This window comes from Crocuta crocuta, unplaced genomic scaffold (assembly GCF_008692635.1).
Source record: "Crocuta crocuta isolate KB4526 unplaced genomic scaffold, BGI_CrCroc_1.0 scaffold367, whole genome shotgun sequence".
In the NCBI taxonomy this organism is placed as follows: Eukaryota; Metazoa; Chordata; class Mammalia; order Carnivora; family Hyaenidae; genus Crocuta; species Crocuta crocuta.
The window spans coordinates 6405957-6431800 of record NW_027527936.1 but is presented as its reverse complement, the minus strand read 5'-3'; the positions used below and the strand labels follow the sequence as shown (position 1 = coordinate 6431800).

The 25844-nt window shown below is 46.8% G+C and overlaps 1 protein-coding gene across 2 annotated transcripts; it reads right to left on the bottom strand.

Moving 5' to 3' along the window:
* Positions 1 to 354: 354 nt before the first annotated feature.
* CYP4B1 (cytochrome P450 family 4 subfamily B member 1) lies at positions 355 to 15901 on the bottom strand. 2 transcript variants are annotated; one of them, XM_077752214.1, is made up of 12 exons: positions 15722 to 15901; positions 8281 to 8422; positions 8054 to 8098; positions 7407 to 7534; positions 6485 to 6609; positions 6016 to 6167; positions 5756 to 5862; positions 4801 to 4991; positions 2010 to 2143; positions 1146 to 1210; positions 963 to 1045; positions 355 to 538 (listed from the first exon to the last, which is right to left on the bottom strand). In XM_077752214.1, exons 1-12 carry the CDS (start codon positions 15899 to 15901, stop codon positions 355 to 357), a joined length of 1536 nt encoding a protein of 511 aa, XP_077608340.1. The 2 variants fall into 2 exon arrangements, with proteins under 2 accessions (XP_077608340.1, XP_077608341.1); XM_077752215.1 differs by lacking the exon at positions 8054 to 8098.
* Between the last annotated feature and the right edge of the window lie 9943 nt (positions 15902 to 25844).

Sequence of the window (25844 nt, the reverse complement as noted above, 5' to 3'; positions counted from 1 at the left end):
GCTTCCATTGCATTCACTGCATCATCAGGGCTGGCATGTAAGTTTCTGCCACATTCTAGAAAGATTGCCAATTATGAAAGATAAAGAGAGATCCTAGAAGCAAGTATATGCTTACCATATGTTTGTTGAATGAATGAATGAATGAATGAGCTTTAGCATAATAAGCATTTATTGACACACATGCTTACATGTCACTGCCCTCCAGGTGACTGTTTATGTGAGTGCCTGCTCCCCTTCTAAACTGTAAGTCTCCCGAAGACAGGGAGCCATAGCTTTCTATGATGCATCCTGGGGAGGACAGAGCCCAGGGAGAGGCCACAGTCTGGGCTGTGTGGGGCTCTACTCTTGGCAGAGCTACTTCCCAGAGCCCAGGCGCAGGGGCTTCAAGTGGAGGTGGATTCCATTCTTGGAGCGCAGGATTAGCTGGGGCACCTTGATGGGGGGCTGCAAGGGGTCCAGGATGAACTCAAAGCGGAACAAGCAGAGGGCTGTGACCACCTTCATCTCATTCATGGCAAACTGCTGTCCGATGCAATTCCTACCATGAGCAGCACAAGGTGGCATCAGACTATGGGGTGTCCAGAGTGAGAAAGTCCAAGACTCTTAGTGGCCAAAAAAGCCAGTAACTATTTGTGAATGGATAATTGGTTGATCACTTGATTGACTTGGACATAGGCAATAGATCTTGGGAGCACAGTGAGGGTCCCAGACTGAGTAGATTCACACTGGGAGTTCTGGTTTGGGGGCCTCTCTTGGAATGACTCAGCCAGCCCACCACCTGCTAGGGACATGAATGTGCTAATGGAAAGAAGAAAGTCCCAGGAACTTACCCTGCTTTAGGATCACCCAAAACCCAGTGGCAGCTCCCTTATCACAGAGTTCCACCAAATGATGCTTTACCCACATCTTCCATTCTCCCCTCCCCAGTCCTAAGGGCCTGGGGATGTTGATCCTCTCGTTACCTGGGTCCAGCAGAGAAGGGCATGAAGGCAAAGGGGTGGCGTGTGGCCACATTCTCAGGGGTAAAGCGCAGAGGGTCAAAGACCTAAGGGGAGAATCTTTGTTTAAGTATCTTCCAGGTCCTGGGGGAGGGTGACCTCCATAGCCTCCCATCCCATCTGACCTCCAGGCCCAGGATGGGGTACCTCAGGGTCAGGCCACACTGCACTGTTCCTGTGGAGGGCATAGATGTGCAGAGAGATCAAGCTGCCTGTGGACAAAGCAGAGGCTTAGTAGGTAGGTGGTCCTCAGATAGCCATGGCCACCTCCTCACAGGGCCAGAATCCCCTAGTGTCCTTCTAACTGGGCACCAGCCCCCGCCTGAGCACTGCCAGTGATGGAGGGTTCATTGCCATGCTCAAGACATCAAAGTGCTTTTGATTATCCTCATATCTACTTCCTCCAGCCCCATCATTGGACACAAGCACCTGACACAGACATCATGGAATGGAGAGAAGAAAAAGGAGCATTAAACCCACCTTACAATGAGATAGGACAGGAAAGGACAATTACAACACTTTCTGCTTTCAAATAATTTTTGCTCAAGGGAAGTTACTATTCATAACTTTATGATATCAATAGTAACATCTACATTCATCTGGCATGTTGTGTGCCAGATACAGTTAAACACTCCTTACAAAGCTACTACATACAGTTGTACAGGTTGTAGACTGCACATCATCATTGTCTATGTGAATGGTGTTTCCTGAAGTTGTTCAGGACACAACCAACATAGTGGCACGTGATAGTCCTGATGAATGTTGTCTCTTTAACTTTGACAACAACCTTATAAGGCAAATACTCTTCTTGTCCCTGTTTTACAGAAGAGGAAACAGAGGCTTGAGGTAGAGAGATTTGTCCATACATTATAGAACCAGGATTTGGACCCAGGCCAAACACAAAGCTTGAGCTCTTCCCCATTGGTGCAAAGATTTGGACAAAGGGACAAAAAGTGTCAGAGAAGTGTCCACAAGGACTCCAGTTCCATCCCCCAATCCACTCCCTCTCACCTGCAGGTAGAGAACGGCCATCCACAAAGTTGACAGGCTTGCTGAGCTGGCGATACACCTGGGGCACAGGTGGGTAGAGGCGGAAGCTCTCCTTGATGCACATGGTCAAATAGGTCATCTTACCCAGATCATCCCTGCCAGCAATACAACCAAGCCTTTCTGGAGATGGGAAGCAACAGGGTTCCCCAGGAAGGCAGGCCCCAGCCCCACCTTTCCTCCTTAACCACCATCACACATCCAACAGAGAGAGGAACATAAATGCTTCAGGTGTCTACACCAGACTGGAATGGGGTAGTCACTCAGACCCAGGGGTTCTGGCTCCACTTTTTCTTTTTTTCCTTCTGATTCCACTTTTCTCCATCCGCCCCCCCATAATTGCTGCTAGGAAAGGAGAGCACAGAACCCTAGAGTTGTATGTGTAGTCAGCCATCAAAGACAAAGTCACTCCTGTGTCTCTCAAGGCCCTGCAGAAGCCCCATAAAGGACAATTCTTTAAGTTCCACTTGGTTTTCCCTATGGAGCTGAGGTGGAAAAAAATAAGGGCTGGTATACATTGGTTGAATGAAGAAATAAATGCATAAACTATGACAAGCTTAGTTTAAAAATAACAAAAATTATATTTCTCTTTTCCCCTTTGCCACCAGGAAACTCATACTCAAATATGGTCCATCCATGACCACTATGCAGCACTTTATTACAGAGTCTCAAATCTTAAGAATTTTTTTTTTTTTTTGGACAGGTCCTCATTTTTTTTTAGATATACTTGACTTTATTAAAACTAGGAACTTTTATTCATCAAAGACATCTTAGAGATTAAATGGCAGGTTATGCACTGGGAGAAGAGATTTTCAATTAACATTAACAAAGTATTATATACCAGTAATCATTTTTTCTTGTGTTTTATTACTTGTATTAAATAAGTATCCTTTAAGTTGCTTCAAGTTCTAACCGAAATGAAGTGAAAATAAAATAAACAAATATTTTACCTCCCTGCCTCCAAGCCGTGTTCATGTTGTTCTACTACCTGGAATGCCTGTTTCTGTCTTCCTTTGCCTGAGTGTCACCCCTCCTTAGAAAGCCAACTCAAGGGACACCTGCATGGCTCAGTTGGTTCAGCCTCTGACTCTTGATTTTGGTTCAGGTCATGATATCATGGTTCATGGATTCGAGTCCTGCATCAGATTCTCTCTCTCCTTCGCTCTCTGCCCCTCCCCTGCTTGTTCTCTCTCTCTCTCTCTCAATTAATTAATTAATTAATTATTTTTAAAAAGAGAGAGAGAACCAATCCGAGCCCCACCCCATCTGATTCCTCTACTCTCAACACAGGGCCACTCAATCTTACTGCACTCTGTGGTTTTTCTCTAGTTTTTTGGTTATTTGAGTTCATCTTTCTAAAAAAATCTCCCAAGAGCAGCAACTTGGCTCCTTCTCCTCCTCTTCCCATCCACACCCCCAGAAGAACCTGGCACATGGCTGGACACTCTGTTGGAGGTTTCCAACATCTGGCCAATAGAAGTGGATAGTGGAGCTATGAACATTGGGGTACATGTGCTCCTATGCATCAGCATTTCTGTATCCCTTGGGTAAATTCCTAGCAGTGCTATTGCTGGGTCATAGGGGAGTTCTATTGTTAGTTTCCTGAGGAACCTCCACACTGTTTTCCAGATGGGCTGTACCAGTTTACATTCCCAGAAATGGTGGGGGAAAGGGAGAGAAGCAAACCATGAGAGACTCTTGAATGCTGACAAAAACTGAGGACTGATGGATGTGGGGGGAGGGGGGGATGGGCATGGAGGAGGACACTTGTGGGGATGAGCACTGAGTGTTATGTGGAAACTAATTTGACAATAAACTATTAAAAAAAAAAAAAGTGGATAGTGGAGATGTCAAATCTCAGATCGTGAAATATAAGTCAGTCTCCTTCCAGTGAACTTAAAGTCTGTCCCACTGACGGAGCATTTGCTGTGCTGCACTGTGTGCCCAACCCCATGCTGGAGGTAGCACAGGAGCTGGAGAGAAAGGTGAGGTGGGTGACAGGAGGCCAAGGTCTGAGGGGAGGAAGCAGGGAAAGAGGGGCCTGTGGGAGAGTCCCAGAGACGACCCTGCAAAGAGGTCAGCATCAGTCGGTGTCATATCAATGAGTTCAAGTTTGAATCAAGAAAGAAAGAACAATTCCAAACTGTCAGTTTGGAACCTACTGGGAGCCTCTCTCTCTCCCTCTCTCTCTTTCTCTCTCTCTGGCCCTCCTCTGCTTGTACTCTCTCTCAGAATAAATAAATAAACTTAAAAAAAAAAAGGAAAGGAATAAAAAAGAAAGAACAATCGAAAGATTTTAAGTGGTGGGGTTTGGGAAACAGGCTTTTCTCCTTCACCAGAGGGGTCTAGAGGCTGCACCCCATCCAAAGGCAGGTGAGGGGTGTGGTCAGCTGTATCCACCCCTAGTTCCCTCCTCTCTCCCAGCAGCCGGCCCCATTGTTCCATCCAGCACCCCAGGAGGGTAGTCAGGTTCTGCCAGCAGAGGGAGTCAGTACACCAAAAATTGGCCTCCTGGTGGCAACTCAACCTGAAAAAGGCTCCACTGTGGGAGGAGTTCAGGGATGTGTCCGCAGAGGTCCCCCACGCACCCCCAAAAACCACAGCACTGGAGGGAATGGGACGACTGGCACCACCCTCACCTAGTATCCAGGATGGCCCCACTGTATCACCTGAAAATGGCACCCGACCACCAGAGGCTCAGCTCATTGCTGGGACAGGGAAGCAGGACACTGCGCTTAGCTGCAGCCACACTCACCATTGGAAGGAGTCCCGGCCTCCAAGGATCTCGCAGACCTCCTCCCGACAACGTCTCTGGTGCTCCGGATACAGGGCCATGCAGTAGAGAAACCAGGAGATGCCACTGGTGGTGGTGTCATGGCCTTCAAACATGAATGTGTCCACTTCAGCCCGAAGTTCTGCATTGGACAACTTGATCCCATTTACATCCTGGGTTAGGGAAGGCATAATGGGACAGCTAGAAGTATTTGAGATAGTTATCAAGAAGACATCATAACAGTTGTCAAATGAAGGTCCGAGGGAGGGGCGGAAAGTTCTTTTCAAACTGGGAGTTGAGGCCTTCCCCCAGATTCTCATCCCAAGCATGGCTTGGATGCCTCCTACTCTAGGAAACCTTCCCTGATCCCTCTACCCAAGTGACCTGTGACCTACCCAGCCCTGTCAATTCTGCTCAGAATGACACATGGCTGAGGAAGGGATCTTTGTCAATGTCTTCCTCCTCTCTCTTCCACTAGACTGTAAATGTCTGGATCCAAGGCCAGGTCTTTCTCATCTTCTGCACAAGAACTAACCCAGGGTAGGGGTTAGTGAGTTTGTAGAGTGGATGAATAAAGGAAGGAAGGAAGGAAGGGAGGAAGGGAGGAAGGAAAGGAAGGAAAGGAATGAAAGGAAGGACTCCAGAGTCTTAGAAGCCTAGAATTGGTCTTCAGGACTTCTAACATATGACCCAAGCTTCCTGCTACTACATGTCTCTCCACTGCCACAGCCAGCCACACCTTCCCATCTATGAGCTTTTGCTGATGTCCATCATAAGACAAGGAGAGGTCATATTTGCTAGGGAAAAAGAAGTAAAGTGCTTACCAGCCTCTGCTGCTGTCCAGTGAGCCCTGTCCCAGAACATTGTCTGAAGACACCGCTGGGACAAGTTCTCAGGTAGGGGTAGCCCACCTGAGAGCCAGCTGGCACTCACTCACCCGAGCCCCAAGAAGAATATCCAGGAAGTCCAGGTGCCTCCGGTTCTGGATCTTCTCCTGCTCTTTCTCATCCTGCAGGGCTGCCTTTCGTTCTCTGATGACCTGGTCTGGGCCAGGAGCACAGAGTGTCACTGCCTGGGGATCCATTCTCTACCTGAAGTGGTACTGAAATTCTGCAATGGCAGGGGTCCCAGATGGGCCTAGAGAATCTAGACTAGACCCTGGGCTTCCTGTGGGTGGACCCTGCAGAAAAGGCCCACCTGTGTGGTCGTGGGCTGCCTGGCATGCCCGCAGGAATCGGCGGCCGTGTGGGGTGAGCCAGTAGATGAAGTCGTTATGGTACTGGAAAGACTCGATGCGCTGCTGCATCAGCAGAGTGAGGTCGCTGACTGCCAAGTAGTAGCTACTGTCCCTACACAGTACAAGAGTGGAGAGCAGCGCTTAGACCCTGACCCACAGAGGAGCCTGGGGCAATTCCATTCCAGAATCCAGCCCCAACCATAGTGCTTCTTGCCCTTCCTCTCCCTGCCATTAAGCCTCTCCACCAAAGGCAGAATCTGTCTTCCAACTCTGGGCAAGGCCAAGCTGCCCCCCCCCCCCATGCCAAGCTGGGGCTTCCCAGGGCAGCACCCTATGTCCTCTCAAACCAGGGCCCTGGAGTCCTGCCAACACTCCCCACTGAGCTGGCCTGGGTAGAGAGACTGTGGTCAGCCCCAGGTACCCCCAAACCTGTGGCTGAGACCGCTGTTTCCTTTGCCAAAGGTGCACTTCATAAGTGAGTCCAGTGCCATGTGGCCCACATCACAGAAGATATCAAAGCTCTTATCCTGACGAGCCTTTTCCTCCCACTTGTCCTGGAGCCCAGAGATGGAAGGTAATGTCAGGGGGTCAGCTGGTCACCCCCACCCCTGCCTTCCAGGACGCACAGCCTATCCTCTCTCCCATGAATCAAGTCCCTGGCTTGGCCTCCATTCTGCTGGAATGTAGGGGTGTGGGGCAGGTAGGATCTTCAGGCTAGGGCGGGACCAGGACGCAGGCCTGCACAGCACACATGGACACTGAGCCAGGGAGCCTACATAAAGGGAAAAGGAAGGCTGAGAGGTGGGGAGCAGAGCCTGTGTATAAGTCAGGCCTGCAGTGATGCTAGCGAGGAATTTCCTACAAGGGAAAAGACTAGCCTAGGTAACTTCTAGGGATTACCCATCCTTGAGACTCAGAGCCTGATCCCTGATCTTTGGCATCCCTTTCAGAGATGCCTGATAGCTGTGGTAGACAGAGAATGAAGAGGAAGCACTTTCCAGATATGAAAGACCTTCCTAATATTCTCAGATATTGGCATCCCTCCAGCCTGCTACAGGAGGATCCCTACTGGGACCTCACAGAAGCCCTTTGTTCTAGGAAAAGGGATGCCTGGGTCTCCCAGTGGAGACAAGGGCCAGAGCTGCCTGGCTACTTGGAGCCTCAGCACTTGGTCAGCACCCAGCATGCAGCAGGTACCAGGCACAGCAGGGCTTGGCACTGCTATTACAGGCAGAACAGGCTTTTGGGGCCTTAGAAATTCTCCTCATGGCCCTCCCTAAGAGAAGCTTGGGGGTGGGGAGGAGTTGGCCCAGCAGCCATAGCCTCCAGGAGCCTGTCACTGGGAGCTCACCAGCATGGCGTGCGTGGAGTTGTTGAACACAGCCACATAGGGTTTCAGCACATCATAGTGGAAGCCAGGTGTGAGCAACTTGCGATGCTCATACCACTTGGGCCCCTGGAGGACCAGGAGGCCTTTCCCTGGGAAAGAGATGGCAGAAGGAAAGCTGATCAGTCCACAAGATCCTGCCCCATGCCTGGCAGCTTGGGGCTCCCACCCCAATCCTCCTTGACCAGCCTCCTGTCCCAACAGCTCTGCCTTCCAGCCGCCCAGCTTTTGCACTAGCCTTAGCCCTGCCATCAATTCCTCCTCAGGCTTTTGCCTGGCCAGAACCACCAATAAACTCTCCTAGGATCCCACTCCAGGGCCACCTATTCCAGGAAGTTGTTCCTCATACTCACATGTTTTCCAGAGCCCTTGCTATGCCTGTCCATGGAAGAGAACACACCCAGCAGGAGAAGATCCTTGAGCCCCACTCCTACAGCCAGCTAGGAGCTACCCTGCCTCCCCATTGAGCAGCTGAGCTTAGGAGGGGCCCTTGGGGCCAGGTGTTCCCATGGATGAGATAAGACTGAGTGGGCACAGGACAGAGAGCAATGGGGCAGGGAAGGATTCTGGTAACCCAGCACTAAGGTCAGAGAAGGCAGGTGCCCACTTACCAATCCACTGGAGGAAGAAGTCATACACATCTGCAGCCTTGGGGTCTGCAGGAGAAAGAGAAGATTGGGTGATACAGAAACTAGGAGATACCCAAAGGGGCTTATTAATCAATAGGATGTAGACCTCAGCTGCCCAGGCTTAAGGTGCAGACCCCAGGATTTCTCCCCACTTGTAGCTCTGAGGCCTTTGCTCTCAGGAAACCCCACCTTCTCCTGGGAATCCTCACCTCCTCGGCTATACACAGCCTTGGCATAGTCGGGCTCATAGATGTTCAGAAAGCCAAGGAACTGTCCAAGCCAGAGTGGGTGGGCATAAGGAAACTGGTGAGCCCAGGACACTACCTTGTCCAGGCTCCCCGTCTTCTGGATCTGAAATGGTGAAAGAAGGCCATAACACTCAGGAAACACTGTCATCAGCCAGGCCGTAAGTCCCTGGGCAGGAAGAGAGGAGGTTGCCTAGAGAGACCCTTGGAGCATCCTTCCTTCCTCCTGTATCCCTCTCCCAGCCAGTCTCAGTCCTATACATCTTTGGGGTCAGTCCCCATTCCAGCCCCACAGCCACTGCTATAAGTCTAAGCCATCCTCTTACTATATGTGGGTTAGCTCAAAAACCCCAAACTGGCCAACCTGCTTCCATCAGGTGCCTGTCACCAACCCTCTATCTATATTGCTCACAAAAAAGCGAATTCTTTTCAGCATTAAGTTTTTTCATGAGAAAGATAATACCATCTTGGTCTACAATGCAGAAGTCTGCTTGATTCTTCCCTGTATGTCATTCAACAGATTTGTATTGAGGTCCTACTATAGGCAGGGCACTGTCTAGATGTCCCAGGGGAATGGGACAGACATGATTCTACCCTTTCATTCTATGGGGAAGACTGATAATATTCAACTAAACAACTAAGTAGAATGAATACAGGCAGTAGTAAGTGCTAATAAGGAACAAACACATTGCTATGAGAAAAACTAACAAGGAAGATCTATTTAGTCAGGGGATGGCCTCATGTTGGAGAGGACACTCAAGGTGAAAACCAAAGGATGACAAGGAGCTGGCAATGTGAAGAGTAAGGGAGGAGCATTCTGAGTAGAGCAAACAGCAAGTGCAAATGCTCTGTGGCGGGGGGAATGTGGTGTCTTCCAGGAGCTGCCCCTCAGTGGGACAGTGGCCTGAGATGAGGTTGGAGAGATTATCTAGAGGGTGGTGGGTGCTCTTTGGGGGATTTTCTAGCCGCATCTACTCACCCAGAGATGTTTGATGTAAATATACTTTTCTGAAACCTGACTTTTCATTTAACGTATCTTGCCCTTCTTTTCAAATGTGTGNTAAATAAATAAATAAATAAATGTGTGCATTTAACTGTCCCTCAATATTTTTAGCTATTTCAATTGCATGGTATTCCACTTTAGTGACGTACCATTATGTATTTATCAATTTTCCCTTATTCAGAGGAAGTCTTTCAGAGATATACTTAAAACCCTTCAGTGGCCTGCCCGTGGGCCTCAGAATAAAGTCTGAGCTCCAGCGTTTGTGAAGAGGTATAGTTATAAGCTATTTGGGGAGCTGGAATGTGAACTAAGGAAATCCGACTTCACAACCTGCAATCTTTGGAGATTGAAAGATCTGGGTTTGATGTTGGTGTCCCCTATTTTTTAGATGTGTGGACTTGGGCGACATCTTTAGGCTCTCTGAATCTTACTCTTTTCATCTGTAAAATGGGAATACCTTACCTTATAGGATTTGGGGGCATTAATTAAATCATGCAGGGCATGTGTTATTTGTTGAGGCTATGTAGCACTTAAAGCCCTTAACTTTAAATAACTGATATTTTGTATGGAAGGACCCAGCACTGGATCCTGCACAAGGTAAGTCCTTAACTCATAGTTCCCTCCCCTTCAAGCCTACCTTTCCCCAATATCTTCCTCCTCCCTGCATCTCCTGTCATATACTACTCCCAAATGACCCCAAACTACACTAAAGAATTCACTCTGAACATGCCCTAAGATGCTTCCACACATGGATAAAGGATTAACCCTTGTCCCAAGTCACATGGGTTGAGCTTGAGTTACACCCTCCATCTCCCTTCCCCTGGAAACCTGGTAACTGCCTGTGGTCTTCTCTGTTAGTGTTCACTCTGCTTTCTGGGGCCACATAGGCTCCCACTGCCCAGGAAAGTTCTGGAATTGGGAGTTGGGGGCCAGATTCCCCAGATCTGCTCCTCTCTAGGGTGGACATCCTTAAGGGTCCGTGAGTGCTCTAGTCTCAGTCCTCCCCCATTCTACCTCATGGCCACTGCCCCTCTCCACAAGATTGGGCAGGACTAAGCATATGTATAAGCCCCAACCAGTATCAAGGATAGCAAAACTATGGATTCAAAGCTAAAAGGATAGAAATATCTACCAAGAAGAACTAACAACAATTGAGATGAGGCAGCATCTCTGAAATAACCATAAAAAGCAGTTTAAGAAAATGGATTGGATTTACACAAACTCTATGGGGTTAAGCACAGAGTCATGAGGAGAGTGGAGGGGTGTGTAATGCTCTATGGGGCAGAGAGGCAATTTCCCCCCCTAGTGACCCTTCATCCTCTTTTTCAGAGACAAGTGCTTTACCACAAATGTACATGTGAACACACATGAATACACGGGACCTCACTAACACCATTACATCTGGCTGCAGAGGAGGCCTTACTGCCAGCCTCTCCCAAGCCCTCAATGCCAGGACAGCCTGCTCTACCTCATACCCATCCCCATGTCACTAACATATCATTCCACTAACATCTGCTTGGATGGGAGCCTCAGCCTTGTTCTGCTCTTCCTGCCTCCTATTTGGTCTCTACCAATCTGGCCACAATCCCAAAGCCAAAGTGCTCACACAAATCTGAGCTCATCACTTCCTGGCTTGAATCTCTTCAATGGTTCCCCATTGCACTCAGATGTGGACTCTTGATGTGGACTACAAAGTCCTATGTGATCTGCACCAGCCCCCTTCCAGCTTCCTCCTCTAGCTTCTGTGCTCCCCCTCAGCACTCCAGAAGTGTAGAGCCACGAACACAAGCATATTAGACCTTGAGAAAGAAATATTGGTTGAACAAATTAATTTCCTAACACTCAATGCTCTTTCCAGCCCTGTGCCCCTACGCAGGTAGTGCCTTCCACCCTTCCATCCTCACTTCCATGGGCTGCTGCATCCAGATCTTTCAGGACTCACTTCAGCATCCCCTGCCCAGGCCCACAGGTCTGGAACACCGTGCTATTATCTGTCTCTCTTACAGACCAGGTCACTCTAGGGCTGGCTCTAATCTTACTGCTTTATCCTCTGCCCTCAGCAGAGGGCAAGACCCAGGGTTGTTGATCAGATACCAGCTATTTGAGAAAAGAGGAACGTTATCTCTCTCCCAAAGACTGGGTTGATTTGGAGAAAGGAAGAGGATGAAGGAAGCCAAGGCCTCAGAGTGTTTTGCAGCAAGAATCTCTCTACAGGGGTTTATCAGCTGACATCTGCCCAGAACTTTGCAAAGTATCTATCTATATTTTATCTTTTTTGATCCTTTCCTAACCCAACAATGTAAAAATGCTTATCTCCATATTGTTGATGAAGAAAGAGAAGCACAGACAAGAAGCACGGCAAAGGCCCATCAATGACTATTGAATAAAAATGAGTTAGAGCTCCAGACCCCTGCCAGGACTCTCCACTCCACAATACAAAGTCAGGGGCACTGTCCCAGTGATGAAGGGGGCCAGGGAGGATGCCTATGCAGTCGCAGGGGATCACATTTTCTGGGCTTGGAGCTGGAATTTTCCGCTCTTCCCCCTGACAACAGTCCAGATTCTCCATCCCCTCCCAACGTCAGACCAACAACATGACAGGACACCTACTATATACAAGGTCATCTCTGGGCCCCAGAGTAGAAGAAGGGGGGCCCTGGAAGAATAAGACATGACCTCACTTCAAGGCAACACATTGTGAGAATTGAATAGGATGATAGGCAGATGCATCCAGGGCCTCTAGACTGTAATCAGACTTAAAAAGGGAAAAGTTAAGGGGTACCTGGGTGGCTCAGTCTGTTGGGTATACAACTTTGGCTCAGGTCATGATGTCACTGTTTGTAAGTTTGAGCCCCGTGTTGGGCTCTGTGCTAAAAGCTCAGACCTTAGAGCCTGCTTCAGATTATGTGTCTCCCTCTCTCTCTGCCCCACCCCCACTTGTGCTCTGTCTCTGTCTCTCAAAAATGAATAAATGTTAAAAAAAAAATTAGGGGTGCCTGGGTGGCTCAGTCAGTTAAGCGTCCGACTTTGGCTCAGGTCATGATTTCATAGCTTATGAGTTTGAGCCCCACATCAAATTTTAAAAACAACTAAAAAAAAAAAAAAAAGAAAGAAAGAAATTGAAAAAAAAAAAATAAATAAATGAGAGAGAGAGAGAGAGAGAGAGAGATCGTANAACGAAAAAAAAAAAAAAAGAAAGAAAGAAAATGTAAAAAATAAAATAAATAAAGGGAGAAGCTAATCTTGATGGACAGCTCTGCCCCACCTCCCGCCCTTCCTTTCCTAGTCCCACAATCACTAGGCTAGGAAGCAAACTTGCAGTCACTTTGTATGGACAGATCATGTCTTGCATGAAAAGGCATGAATCCTGCACCCAGCCTTAACTCAATTCCTGAGCTACTATATGGACATAGGCAAATATCTCCCCTTTTCTGAACCTCAATTTCCTCATCTTGTTTTGGAAAAACAATCCCTACCCCTACCCTCCCCATTCCTCAGGCTCAGGTGTGGATCCAACATAGCAGAGGTGCCAAACCTCAGAGAAATGAAGAGGTTTCAGGCCTGTCATGGTTCCTCAGGAAACTTTTGTAGGCCCCACAACAACCTCCCCTCCAACCCTTGTTCTTTCTTCCTAGTGCCAAGGCCCTCCAGATTCTTGTGTAAGAGCTAAGAAGTCAGAGCTAAGCTGTGCTCCAAGCCCTCTATACACTCTCAAGGTGGGGGACAGGACATTTGGGGGAGAGAAAGGCAGCCAGGTCTGAGATGAGGTATGGGAGCAAGGTCCCTGTCCTAGGGAAGCCCATGGGCTGAGGGCAAGCCTAGCTTTGGTGGAGGTAAATAGAAGTGGAAGGATGTGAGAGGCAAGGGATTGAAGGTCTCCCTAAATGATTCTTACAACTCCATTAGGGGCGACCTTCCCATGACCTCCTTCTGTACTTAGCAAAGCCTCTCCTAAACCTGCCTGGTCTCACCACTTGTCTTCTCCATCACTGTCTCCTCTATCAAAACCCTCCCTACTCCTCAACATTCACTGTTTGTTCATTCAGTGATGCCCACTCTATGCCAGGCTTTGTGATGGATCCTGAGGGTACAGGAATGAAACAGAGCAGATCTCCATCCTCCAGCAGTCATGGTCTGGCGGGCAAGATGAACAAGCAAACAGAAGATGACCACCCAATGGGACAGGTACACTATATAGAGATAAAGAGCACATGGCTGATGCAAAATCCTGTTTAGGCATCCCACTCAACCTGGGGCAGGAAAGTCCCTGGTGTCTGTTTTCACCTCTAGATAGTAGGCTCTTTGAGAGCAGGGCCTGGGTCTGATTCAGCTCCCCAACCCATCTTTTCCTTTCCTGGTTTTCTCCATGATATATGTAGGTTACTAAGCCATCCTGAGAAGGTAGTTATTTGTAGGGGCAAGATTAAGTCTGGGAAGTCCTTACCTGGAGGTCAAGCTCATTCCCAGAATCATGAAGGAGAAGCAATCACTTACACAGTGAAAGGGAAAAGGGTATTCAGGAAGTAGGAACCTTAATCTCTGGCATTTATACCTGGGTTCCCAAACCTGGATGCACAGCAAAAAACACTTGTAGAGGCTTTTAAATTCAGCCTCCTCTCCTAATTATATAAATCCTTATGTATCAACTACAACAAAGACAATAAACAAAGAAACAGAATACAATCTAATTTAAAAATGGACAGAGGATTTGTATAGACATTTTTCCAAAGAAGACATACAGATGGCCAACAGACACATGAAAAGATGTTCAACAACACTCCTCATCAGGGAGATGCAAATCAAAATCACAATGAGAAATCATCTCACATCCCTCAGAATGGCTAATATCAAAAGAGAGGAAATAATAAGTCTTGGCAAGGATGTAGAGAAAAGGGAACCCTTGTGATCTGTTAGTGGGAACGTATGTTGGTACAGCCACTATGGAAAACAGTTTGGAAATTCCTCAAAAAACTAAAAATAGAAGTACTGTACAATTTAGTAATTGTACTTCTGGATATTTATCCAAAGAAAATGAAAACACTAATTCAAAAAGATATATGACCCCAATGTTTATTGCAGCATTATTTACAATGGCCAAGGCATAGAAGTAACCCAAGTGTCCATCAATAGGTGAATGGATAAAGAATATATATATATATATACACGTATATATACACATATATATATGGAATATGACTCAGCCATAAAAAAGAATGAAATCTTGCCATTCATGACAACATGGATGGACTTAGAAGGTATTATGCTAAGTGAAATGAGTCAGACAGAGAAAAACATACCATATGATTTCACCATGTGAAATCTAAAAAACAAAACAAACCACAAGAAAAAGAGAAATTGATTCATAATAATAGAGAACAAACTAATGATTTCCACAGGGGAGGGGAGTGAAGGGATGAGCAAAATAGGTGAGGGACATTAAGAGGCACAAACTTCAGTTATAAAATAAATAAGTCATGGGAATGAAAAGTATGGCATAGGGAATATACTCAATAATATTGTAATAACTTCATATGGTGACAGATGGTAACTACACTTTGATTTTTTAAAATTTAACTTAATGAAGGAAATTCTGCCATATGCAATAACATGGATAAACCTGGAGAAAAAAAAGTTTAATTAAAATAAATAAATTCAGACCACCAGTTCAGATATGTTAATTAGGCTCTCCAGGGCAGGTGCCCCTTGCTGTATGTTCAGAAAACTATGGTCTCGATCCCATGAAGGCAGGGAACTAGAGGTGTTCCTGACAATGGATGCTAAGGTGGACCTCAGCATCCTGAGGTAACTGGGGAGGACAAGCCAGGACCTATACCCAGGAAGATGCCATGGCTCCAAATTAACCCATAGACATGACAGAGAGAACCCCATCTTTGGGGGCACCAATCACTTAGATGCTCCGGTGGGGGTGGGGGGCGGGTGTCTCCAGGAGTGCTCCAGGAGATGCTCTTTAGGAGCAACAGCACCCATCTCTGTTTTCACTTTTATTTTCTTAAAAATAGAAATCTTTACATTGCACAGAATAAAGAGGATGGTGCTTAAGCCCTAAACAAGATAGCCTACGTTTACTGGCCTTTGCAGGTGGTTTTCCCCAATGCTATCGCTGAGCCCTTAGCAGACTTTTGCCAAAATCTTGAGCCTGAGAATAAGGAGTCTGTGGCCTGTTTGGGTTCCAACATTTAAGTGTTCCCACTTCCAAAGCTGGCCCAGAAGGCAGAGGGGAGGGGGAGAGTTAGTGGGGAACCTGAATGGAAACTGTGGCTCCAAGGACATCAACCTCTAGTCCAAGCATAGGGGCCCCCTTCATATCCCCTGGGGGATTAGGCTGTACTCTCTGAAGGAAAGGAGTTTGTTTCCTTTCTCCAACCCCTCCTCCTCACGTACCTCGAGGGCATGCCCGAAGAGCCAGTGGGTGGGGGGTCCTGGGAAACAGTCCATAGCCCTGGCCAGCATCTGCCTCCGAAGCAGCAGACGAATGAGCTTGAGGAAGCCTAAGACCAAGAGCAATCCAGAAGCCCACAGGCTCAGGTGGACGAAATTCAAGGAGAGCAAGATGGAAAGCATGGCTAGAGCGGCAACCACCAAGGCTCTGATCTCCTTCCTGCTACCGTGGGTTCCCTTATACTGTGCACTTGGCGCCCTGACAGCCCCCACACCTGGCCACACCCTACAGCCAGCAGCAACCCAGGCTGGGCTGAGCTCCAAAGGGCAGAGACAGCGGCCCCAGAAGTCACAGGCACCAGAGAGACAGCCTGACTGACTCCTTCCAAAACTCAGCTGAAGAAAAACCAGGCTGTGGGCTTCAAAGAAACCAGGCAATGTGTATGCCTTCTTGGCTTCTTGGAGGAGAAAACAAAAGGCAATTCTGGGTATAATCATCAACATAATAATGACTTCCTTTTCGCACAAGTACCTTGTATGTTTCAGGAATTTTCTATACACTATCTCATTTTACCCAAACAAGGAGGTCATAGTTACTTACTCTTTATACCCATTTTCCAGATAATGAAACTGAGGTTCAGCTTGCTTGTGCTTTCTCACAAGAAAGCTTCCACTGTCTTCTTCAGGATGGACCTCTGGGAGGGCTTGCATTTATGCCAGGCTCATAATGTTTTGAGTCTTTTTTTTTTTTTTTTTTGAGGCATCTTCAGGAACAAGGTTCTAGCCCCAAAAAGGAGATCTTAAGTCAGAAAAAGGCCAACTCTACCCTCAAGATCCTAGTACAAACTTGACACTTAGGACCATTAAATATTACTTTGGGGGCAATGAGGAGAGATCATTAAATCTAATTACTCCTGGATTGATGGACCAAGCCATTTGGGACCAGAGAGGGGCAGGGTCTCACGGTAAGGCAATGGCAATTCTCAATTCCCCAGGCCAGGGTTCTGTTGAAGAACAAACTTGTCCCAGGCCCCAGACTTGCCTGTGGAAAGTCTGCTACTTCTCCCTCCACTCTAGGTTGGAATAGTCAGCGTCGCTGGTGCAGATGTTTCAGATGAAGAGACTAGCATCAGGTTCCTTTCAGACGGGTAGTCAATGTTAAGGAATCAAACAAGGTATGAAGTTGCAGCCAGAAAGTAGCAACAACAAAAGCCCAGAGGCTGGAGAAAACCATTCCCAGGTTTTCAGACTGAGCAGAGAGGAAGAAATAGCATTGCTGAAGCCTGGTGGAGGCAGCTATTAAAGGGGGTTGAAAAAGAGGAAAAAGCATTGTCAGAGGTGTGTTCCAAGAAGATCTCCCCCTCTGTGTATGTGCCATGGCTCTGAGCTGGACTGGGGTAGAAGAAGCCTAGAGTCTGGATTCGCAATCAGGAAGAGGAAGTCATAGAGAAGCTCAGCAGGATGGATATTGCCTAAGCCTCGGAGGTCCTACATACCTTGTCCTGCCACAGACATGGCTGGATGCTCATGGCCTATTTATCACTCTCCACTCTCTGGCTGAAATTTAGCAGCCACTCACACTTCTAGAGCCAAAGACAAGTCATCATGTGGCCACCATGCAGAGACTGGGCAGTAGCCAATTCCTCACCCTACCAGCTACGCTTCCAGATGCCTTGGCAGTGTGATTCTTGGAAGCCAAAATGTGTCTCCCTGGAGTTTCCACTCACTGGTCTTAGTTTTGCCCTCAAAGGCCCAGTAGGAAATTTTAGCTGTAAAGAAAAACATGATGAGAACCCCTTGTCCAGGCATGAACATGTTGAGATGGAGACAATGAGACTTCACCTTTACCCAAATGCTCCCCAATATCCCTTCATTCCATATCTGTTGTCCACCTCAGAAACACTAATTAGAGCCAGTCTTCTAAATCTGCCAACTCTGCCTGTAGCTCTTCCTCAATTTCTTCCCTTTCTCCCTTGCAGCAGCTGAGGGCTTGGCTTCTCCTGAAATCTTCCCATTCTGCTGCAAGCCCAATGACCAAGTCAAGTTTGTCTCTTCCCTCACTTTGCTTGGCTGAGCTGGGACAGACAAGACATAAGCGCTCGGTGAATGCATGATCAGGTGCATAAATGAAGGAATGGACTACCTTGAGGGTTCAGAAGGTGCTGAGTTTTATGAAAGTTGAGAGAACACTGGCAATGTGCACTCACCACACTGCCCTGCTCCCAGCCACTCCATAAACCTCCAAGGGAGGCTCTATGTCAGACTCCTCTCTGTTCCCCAGCACAGCATAAAATGGCACTTAATAAATACTTGTTTGTCGAATGGATGCTGCAAGGATTGGCTGCTATGGCAGGGGATGTGGGGAAGAGAAGGAGAGTAAAGGTGACTGGCCAATGCAAAATATATGGAAAATGCCCTACTGGTGCCCTTCTGGATGATGCTGTTGGCACCCCCTTTGGGTGGGCCCCAGAAGCTGCTGTTCGATAGGAGGACCAAAACTCACTACCGACCTCAATCTGACCTCTACCTCAATTTCCCAGGGATGTCAGGCCAACTGAGTGAGTGGTGGAATATAAAACTCCTTGATAGGGGAAAGGTGAGTTCAGATTACAATCAGGAAGACTTGTGTGTAGAACACTCATTCTCCATCTTGGCTGCACATCAGAATCACCTGGAGAGCTTTAAAAATGTCCAATGCTCTTGACATATCCCCATCCTCTGTGCTTGCTCACATCTGTCTCTCCTGGTTACATGGCCTTCTACACAGAGTTGGGATGAGAATGCTGAGAGCTTGGCAATGCTCTGGGCCCACTGTGAGTTCAATACACAAGTTAGGATGTTTTTCATTGCTACAGTCAGTGTCCAAAGCGATTTGGGAGGTCAGGGGGAGGGGGAAGCAGGAAGCAAGGAAGATGGTTCCCTGTCCTGGCATCTGGGACTTCTTGATCTTTATGATCTGCCCAGATCCTTCCACCTAGATTTGTATTTGCTCACGAGCAATCCTGACCTGCTTTGGCTGAATACTGAGCTGAGCATTGGCTGAGTCAAAAAGAAAACCACTGGATCATAATGGAGCCACTTAAATTAGGGTCCCATGTCAGTAAACTAAGATTTAATACTTAACCCAACTGCAGTTTCCAACCCCCTCAGAAATGTAACCTTTAATCAGCTACACTGGGATTTCCTAGAGGCAACCCCCTCAGGGACCCTTTCCCCCTTAGGAGGGCCACCTTGCCTAAACAATGCATTCCTTGCTAGCTAATCTTTTTTTTTTTTTTTTTTTGGTGCCTTCTCTCTGATATTATGTTGAAATAAGATGATATACAAAACAGAAAGTGAGTTCACATTCTTTTTTTTTAATAGTTTATTGTCAAGTTGGTTTCCATATAACACCCAGTGCTCATCCCAACAAGTGCCCTCCTTCATGCCTATCACCCCCTTTCCCGTCCCCCCCACCACTATCAGTCCTCACTTTGTTNGTGCATCAGCACTCCTGTATCCCTTGGGTAAATTCCTAGCAGTGCTATTGCTGGGTTATAGGGGAGTTCTACTGTTAATTTTTTGAGGAACCTCCACACTGTTTTCCAGAGGGGCTGCATCAGTTTACATTCCCACCAACAATGTAGTAAGGTGCCAGTTTCTTGACATCCTCGCCAGCATCTAGAATCTTCTGATTTGTTAATTTTAGCTACTCTGACTGGCATGAGGTGGTATCTCAGTGTGGTTTTGATTTGTATTTCCCTGATGAGGAGAGACGCTGAGCATCGTTTCATGTGTCTGTTGGCCATCTGGATGTCCTCTTTGAAGAGGTGTCTGTTCATATCTTCTGCCCATTTCTTTACTGGGTTGTTTGTTTTTCGGGTGTGGAGTTTGATGAGTTCCTTATAGATTCTGGATATTAACCCTTTATCTGATATGTCATTTGCAACTATCTTTTCCCATTCCGTCAGTTGCCTATTAGTTTTATGGATTGTTTCCTTTGCCGTGCAGAAGCTTTTAATCTTGATGAAGTCCCAATAGTTCATTTTTGCTCTTGATTCCCTTGCCTTTAGGGATGTGTCAAGTAAGAAATTCCTGAATGTGAGACAGGAAACCATCAAAACCCTAGAGGAGAAAGCAGGAAACAATCTCCTTGACCTCCACCGCAGTGAGTTCACATTCTAACACTGCTCTGCCAAAAACAGAGTTCTCCCTGTATTCCCAGGAGCTGAGGTCCAGAACACAGGCTTTTCCCTGCCTGCGAGGTGACCACTCCTTTCCCTGAGAAGATCACGCTATATAAGTCCAGTAAAATTAAGACGTTTGGAGAGGTGAGGACTCAGGAAATACAGGTTTTGGTTTCAAGTCTTGTGGTTCAGTGGGTGGCCTCCAATGAAACTCTGCTGTTCTCAGTGCCTCAATTTGTCCCATGTCAGTGGATCAGATGGTGTCTAGGAGTTAATGGGATTGTGGTGAGGATTCTGAGAGCCTCACAATGCTCTATGCTCTCCAGAATACAAACTATGGTACAAATTTGGCCCTGGAAGAATTTTTATCCCATCTTACATCCTCTGTACCCATGTTTTTGCTCTGACCATTTCTGCAGTAGCCTGTTACATGCAGGTGTAGCCTGTTGGCACCTCACCTCACTCTTGTCTCTTGTTTTCTGCCATAGGACTGCCTTGCTGCTATAGGTACTACACCTAGTAGGGCCAGAAAGTTCCCACACCTGAGGCAAGCTTTGACCAATGAAGAACAAGAGCTAGTGGATAAATACTCTCCTCTCCCATATCCTGGACAAACAATTCTGAGGTACATTCTATGTAGTTCTTCAGAGGTTCCACTAGCAGGACTGAACTGGTTGCCTTCAGTGGCAACCAGCTCAATAACACACCTTGTGTTGATCAGCTTTGTCTCCTCCCCTGTTTACTTGTCCCAGGCAGACCACTCCTATTTTCTGTGATCAGCTACCTGCAGATGAGCCTTTCCTGCAAGCCCTGCATTTTGGGGGAAACCCAAGCTAAGCCATATGGCTGTATGACTCATGGTGATATGACCCTGGGTGGATGGAGGGTGCTGGAGTGCCAGTGGTCGGAAGGCAGGGGGTGGGGTTTACATGTGAACGCTACATGGATGGGTTAATGCCATCTTATTGCACTGATTTGTGCAGTAGATTCTGAGTCTGAGGAATCGTGAAGCTTAGCAACCCCCATGTGAATACCCTGTTTCCCAGGTACCAAGAAAAAATGATATGGGTATTTCTCAATCACTGCAGAACCCACAGGGGGAAGGCATGTATTGGGCACATCAGAGGAAATTCTTTCTGACATTCTTAAAAGACCTTTGTCCTTGTCTCTTTCCCTTCCCTTCTCTTCTCCCCTCTTCTTCCCCTCCCTCTTGCTGAAAGATAAACTGACACATATGAAAAATGTTAAGAGTTTATTTGAGCAAAAACTGATTTGAATGGGGCAGCAAACCATTTAGCAGATGAAAAGGAACCCCAAGGAGCTATACAAAATGAAAGACTTTTATAAGTAGAAGGGGGCAGGACAAGGAAGTTATGAGCAAAAAGTGGGCTGTTTCTGGCAGTCACTTTCCTTTAGGGGACAGCAGGAGTCTCTTGGGAATATTACCTCATTAGTGCTGGCCAGGTGATTCCAGCTCGACTAGTTTAAGATTCTACTCCTGGGAGTGGTTGAAACTGAATTAAATTAGGCATTAAATTTCAGTTTGGTGAAGTTGGCTCCACACAAATGACTCCATTTTGTGCCTATTGTCCCTTTTTTAAACAGTTTTCCACCAGAGATGATGACTCAGTACTTTCCCTGAGTGGTCCCCCTGAAGGAAAGATAGATGAGTTGGCAGTGTAAGCTCAGACAAATAGGGCTTCTGTTCCTCACTGGAGGAACCCAGGTAAAAGGGAATATTTCCCCATGGGCATGGCCTCGGGTGTATGGACTCTTACATCCCTCCCTTCATGACCTGTTCAGCCCTATTCCACTTGGTATTTCCTAGACATAACTTCCAATAATTTCTGCCCTCAGGAGCCTGGCTGGGGGAGTCAAGCAAAAGCCAAACCCTTGCCCTGGCATTCAGGCCACTCACCATCTAAGCCTTGCCTGGCTCCCACTTCCTCCTCCTCAGATAAACAAGATGCCTGGGACAGCCAGGAGCTTCCTCACCTAAGGTTTGAGTAGCCTGAGACACACATCCAACCCTGGGCAAGTCTTTTAGCCTCTCTAGCTCTCTGGTTGCTAATCCTGTAGAACAGAGTTTATAATAGCATCTATCTCATAAGATTGCTCGGAGGGATAAATGATATAAAGTGTATAAAACACCCAGCTCTCACACTGAGTGCTCAGTAAATTTAAGCTTAAAATTCTTACAATTGTTTTTGGATGGGTATAATCAATGAAAGGAGAATGGGTGAGACAACGTCTAGCTTTATCTTCAGAACTTCTTGTCCCACTGAGATAGACTGGCTTCAGAGCAATGCCAGCTACCCTGGCTGGTGTTTAGGCCCAAGCAGGTAGAAGCTGAGGGAGACAGCTCAAGCTATGGAATGTGGGCAGTGTAGAGTAGGATCAGGAGGCCTGGAAGCCGGCACGTTCCATTCAGGCACTACCCAACAAGACAGGCCAGGATTCTGGCCTTTGACTGAGAGTGCAGGATCAGGTCCCTAGAATAATGGATTTGAGAGTGTGCTGGGCAACCTATTGGGCTGGGAAGCTAAATTCCAGGTCAATCCTTGCCATGGACTTGCTGTATAATCCTGAGCAAGTATGTTCCTTCTCAGGTCTTCAATCTGCTCATGTGTTCAGTGAATGGAAGGGTTGGACAAGGTCCCATCTTGCTCTGAAACCTCATATCTGAAAGAGTCTGACACCTGAAAAAGAGAACAGAGCTATCCCCAAATCATGGGTGAGTCTGAAGACAGCTGGGAGAATTCTAGAATTAGAAGAAAGAGCATGGAGGAGAGACCATTTGAGTAAATAATAAGGGGGAACATTAAGAACTAATAAAAGACATAATCCCTAGAATCAAGAATTTTAATAAATTCTAAGTGGGATAGATGAAGAAGAAACTCACATCTCAACACTTCACAGTGAGTCTGAAGATAGTATTCTCCATCTTCTATGCTTTATAATTGCTGTTGAAAAGAAATTCATTAATCTAATTTCCTTCCTTTATTGGTAATCACCTTCGGTCTTTGCTGTTCTGCAAAGTGTAAGAGAGAACAACCATCAACCTAGATTTGAATACCCAGAAAAATTATCCTTCAAAAATGAAGAGGAAATAAAGACATTTTCAGATAAACAAGAGAATGTATTTCAAAACTAAGGAAGTAGATCCCAGATGTAAAGTCTGAGTGGCAGTAGTGAGTAAAGAAAGTGGCAAATCCATGGGTAAATGTAAAAAAAACACGACTGTATAAAACAACAATAGTGTCTCATGGAATATTAAAAACAGAGAGAAAGACAGAGACAGAGACAGAGAGAGATTACCAAATAAACTTATAGTAATAACAAAAGACAGAGGAGGGGAAGGTAAGAGTAAAGTGTCCAAAGGTCCTTAGATTATTCAGGAGGAGATAAAGTATTAACTTTATTTTAACTTTAAACTTTGATATGTAAAGTTTTTTATGATAAAGTTTCTAGGTAACCACTTAAGAATATAATTCAACAACTTTTATGGGGCACCTGGGTGGCTCAGTTGGTTAGGCATCCAACTTCAATTCAGGTCATGATCTCAGGGTTCCTGAGTTCAAGCCCCACATTGGGCTCTCTCTCTGCCTGTCCCCCATTCTCCCCTCTCTCTTTTCCTCTCTTTATGCCCCTGTCTTGCTCACACACATTCTCTCTCAGAAATAAACATTTAAAAAAAAAAAGAATATGTTTCAACAACTTTTAACCATGGTGGAAAATGGAATGAGAGAAAAGGTTTAGTCAATCCAAAAGAAAGCAAGGAAAGACAGAGAAATACAGAAGAGGTGTGGAAGGCCATCTTTAATAGAAATAGAAAATAGAAAGCACAAAACAAAATGGAGACAGGGGAAGGGGCAGTGTTGCACCCAGCTGAGACAGGGAGACTGGGGAAGTATGCAGATGGTACTGAGGGCACTTTCTTGACTTTGATCCCCAACCTTCAATAACCTACAAGAGGCTCCCACCTAGTGTCCTTCAGAAATACCATTTAAGTAAAAACAAAGCACTTGTTATGCAAATGTAGAAAAGCAGTGCTCTAGGTAGTCCCTACTCCTCCCCCAAAACATACCTCCCATTCCAGTTGAGGGTTCCTGTGCAGATTAGATGTTTAATTTGCACATGCAAAAATAGAAGGTGCTCCCATCAATTTCATGGGCCCTTCGCTGGGGTTTTCCTGAGCACAGGACAGGACTAAGCCAACCATTGGGGCACATCAAAAATACAAGAGGCTTAGGGGCACCTGTCTGGCTCAGTTGGTGGAGCATACGAGGTTGTGAACCTTGATCTCTAGGCTGTGAATTGGATCCATGTTGGGAGTAGAGATTACTTAAAAATAAAATATTGTAAAAATACTTATAAGAGGCCTGGTATCAGACTCAATGGGGAGAAAACTCTTGGACATGACTTGCAGCCTGGAGATAGGAAAAGGACAAGAGAACAAGAGCTCACAGTTACAGAACGCTTACCATGCCAGGCCCAATAGACAACCAGCCTGCCAGGTAGGCACACCTGAGCTTTGAGATGGTAAACTCCCCATCACCTTGAAGTGAGCAAGCAGGGCTAGGGTTACAGTCAGTGAGGGAGAGAAAGAGGGGCTGAGTCAGTGCCTCAGAAACTCCTTTCTGCCTAGCTCAGAGAATAGGGCTTCACTTGAGCAAAGCAGGCCTGTTGATGGTCCATTCTCTGAGGACAATCAATGGGCTGGGTCAAGTACAGGTCAGGGCAAGTGATCAAGTTACCTGGCTAAGGTTGCAGTTCTGCCATCCTGTGGGTCTTGTACCTGCCCTATGGCAGCTGAGGCAGTTAGGCAGAATTTAGGGTTAGGACAATGTCCAAAAACCCTAAGACCTGGCTAAGTACCTTTGTCTCCTTGTGCAGTCTGCAACCTTGCCCTGGGAATGGCTCCCCTTACTGTGATCAGGAAACACTTCCTGGCTCTCAGGCCTGCTGAGGTGGAGCTGAGCAGGTTTAGGAAAAAAGCTTGGCTCAGAGAAAAGTCCTGCTGGTTGAGCAGGAATGGGTAGGGGTGAATACTGGTGACCTGGGCCAGAGCCATGACAGAGGAACAACTCTGGGGTCAGAATCAGAACACAGTGGATGGAGGAGTGAGTGGGGAGTGAACAATGTAGACACTGAGGGTCAAGGATCAACTGAGCAGGGCTGGGAAGAGGAGGGGAGCACCAAAGCGTGCTTTACTTTAAAGGTGGAGAGATGGGAGCATTTTTTAATGCTGAAGGGAGGATTTTTTAATGCAGGGAGAGAACAAGGTTGAAAATGCAGGGCACAGGGATAAGAGATGAACCAAGGTCCTAAGTAGGCAGGAAGACATGAAAACTCCAGTACAGGATTGGCCACTCCAAGGTGGAGAAGATGCAAGAAAGTGGGGTGGGCAGAAGGGGTGAAGGTGAGGTTCTTAGAGGAGCAAAAAGAATGCTGGATCCTTCTCAGGGCAGAAGCCAGGTTTTGGGCAGAAGGGAGGTTACTCTGAATAGAAGACATGAATAGGAAATGGTGGCCACCCAGAGAAGCTCAGGAACAGTCTCAGAGAAAGGACATGGAACAGAGCATGAGCTGAAGTGCAACATACTGAAGGCAGCTGAAGGAGGACAGAACCTGGCTGGAGTGGAGGGTGTACAGAGTCTATGAGGTCTATAGTGGCCCTGGATAGAGAGCTTAGCCCAGTGTCAGCGATAATGGGCTGTGAGCACCTGCCCATAGTACCCTGACTGGCTGCTCCTCAGGGACTGCTCTTCATCCTTTAAGACCCAGCCTGGGGCCTTCCCCAGTCCACTGCCACCCAGGCAGAGTGAACCCCTCCACCCTGAAAGCCCCCACAGGCCTGTCTTGAGAATCACAACCCCTGCAATAGTGCCAGGAGCACCCAGATCTTTAGGTATGTTGCTTTTATTTTTTCCTTTAACCCTCATAACACACCGTCCATA

What these genes read in the sequence shown, in the direction of transcription:
- CYP4B1 (XM_077752214.1), bottom strand. Translation starts at nt 15,901, where the DNA reads ATGCTTTCCATCTTGCTCTCCTTGAATTTCGTCCACCTGAGCCTGTGG. An exon ending in ATATTCTTCTTGGGGCTCGG is followed by an intron (nt 4,992 to 5,755) that starts GTGAGTGAGTGC and finishes TCCCTAACCCAG; the next exon opens with GATGTAAATGGGATCAAGTT. An exon ending in GGCCGGGACTCCTTCCAATG is followed by an intron (nt 2,144 to 4,800) that starts GTGAGTGTGGCT and finishes TATTGCTGGCAG; the next exon opens with GGATGATCTGGGTAAGATGA.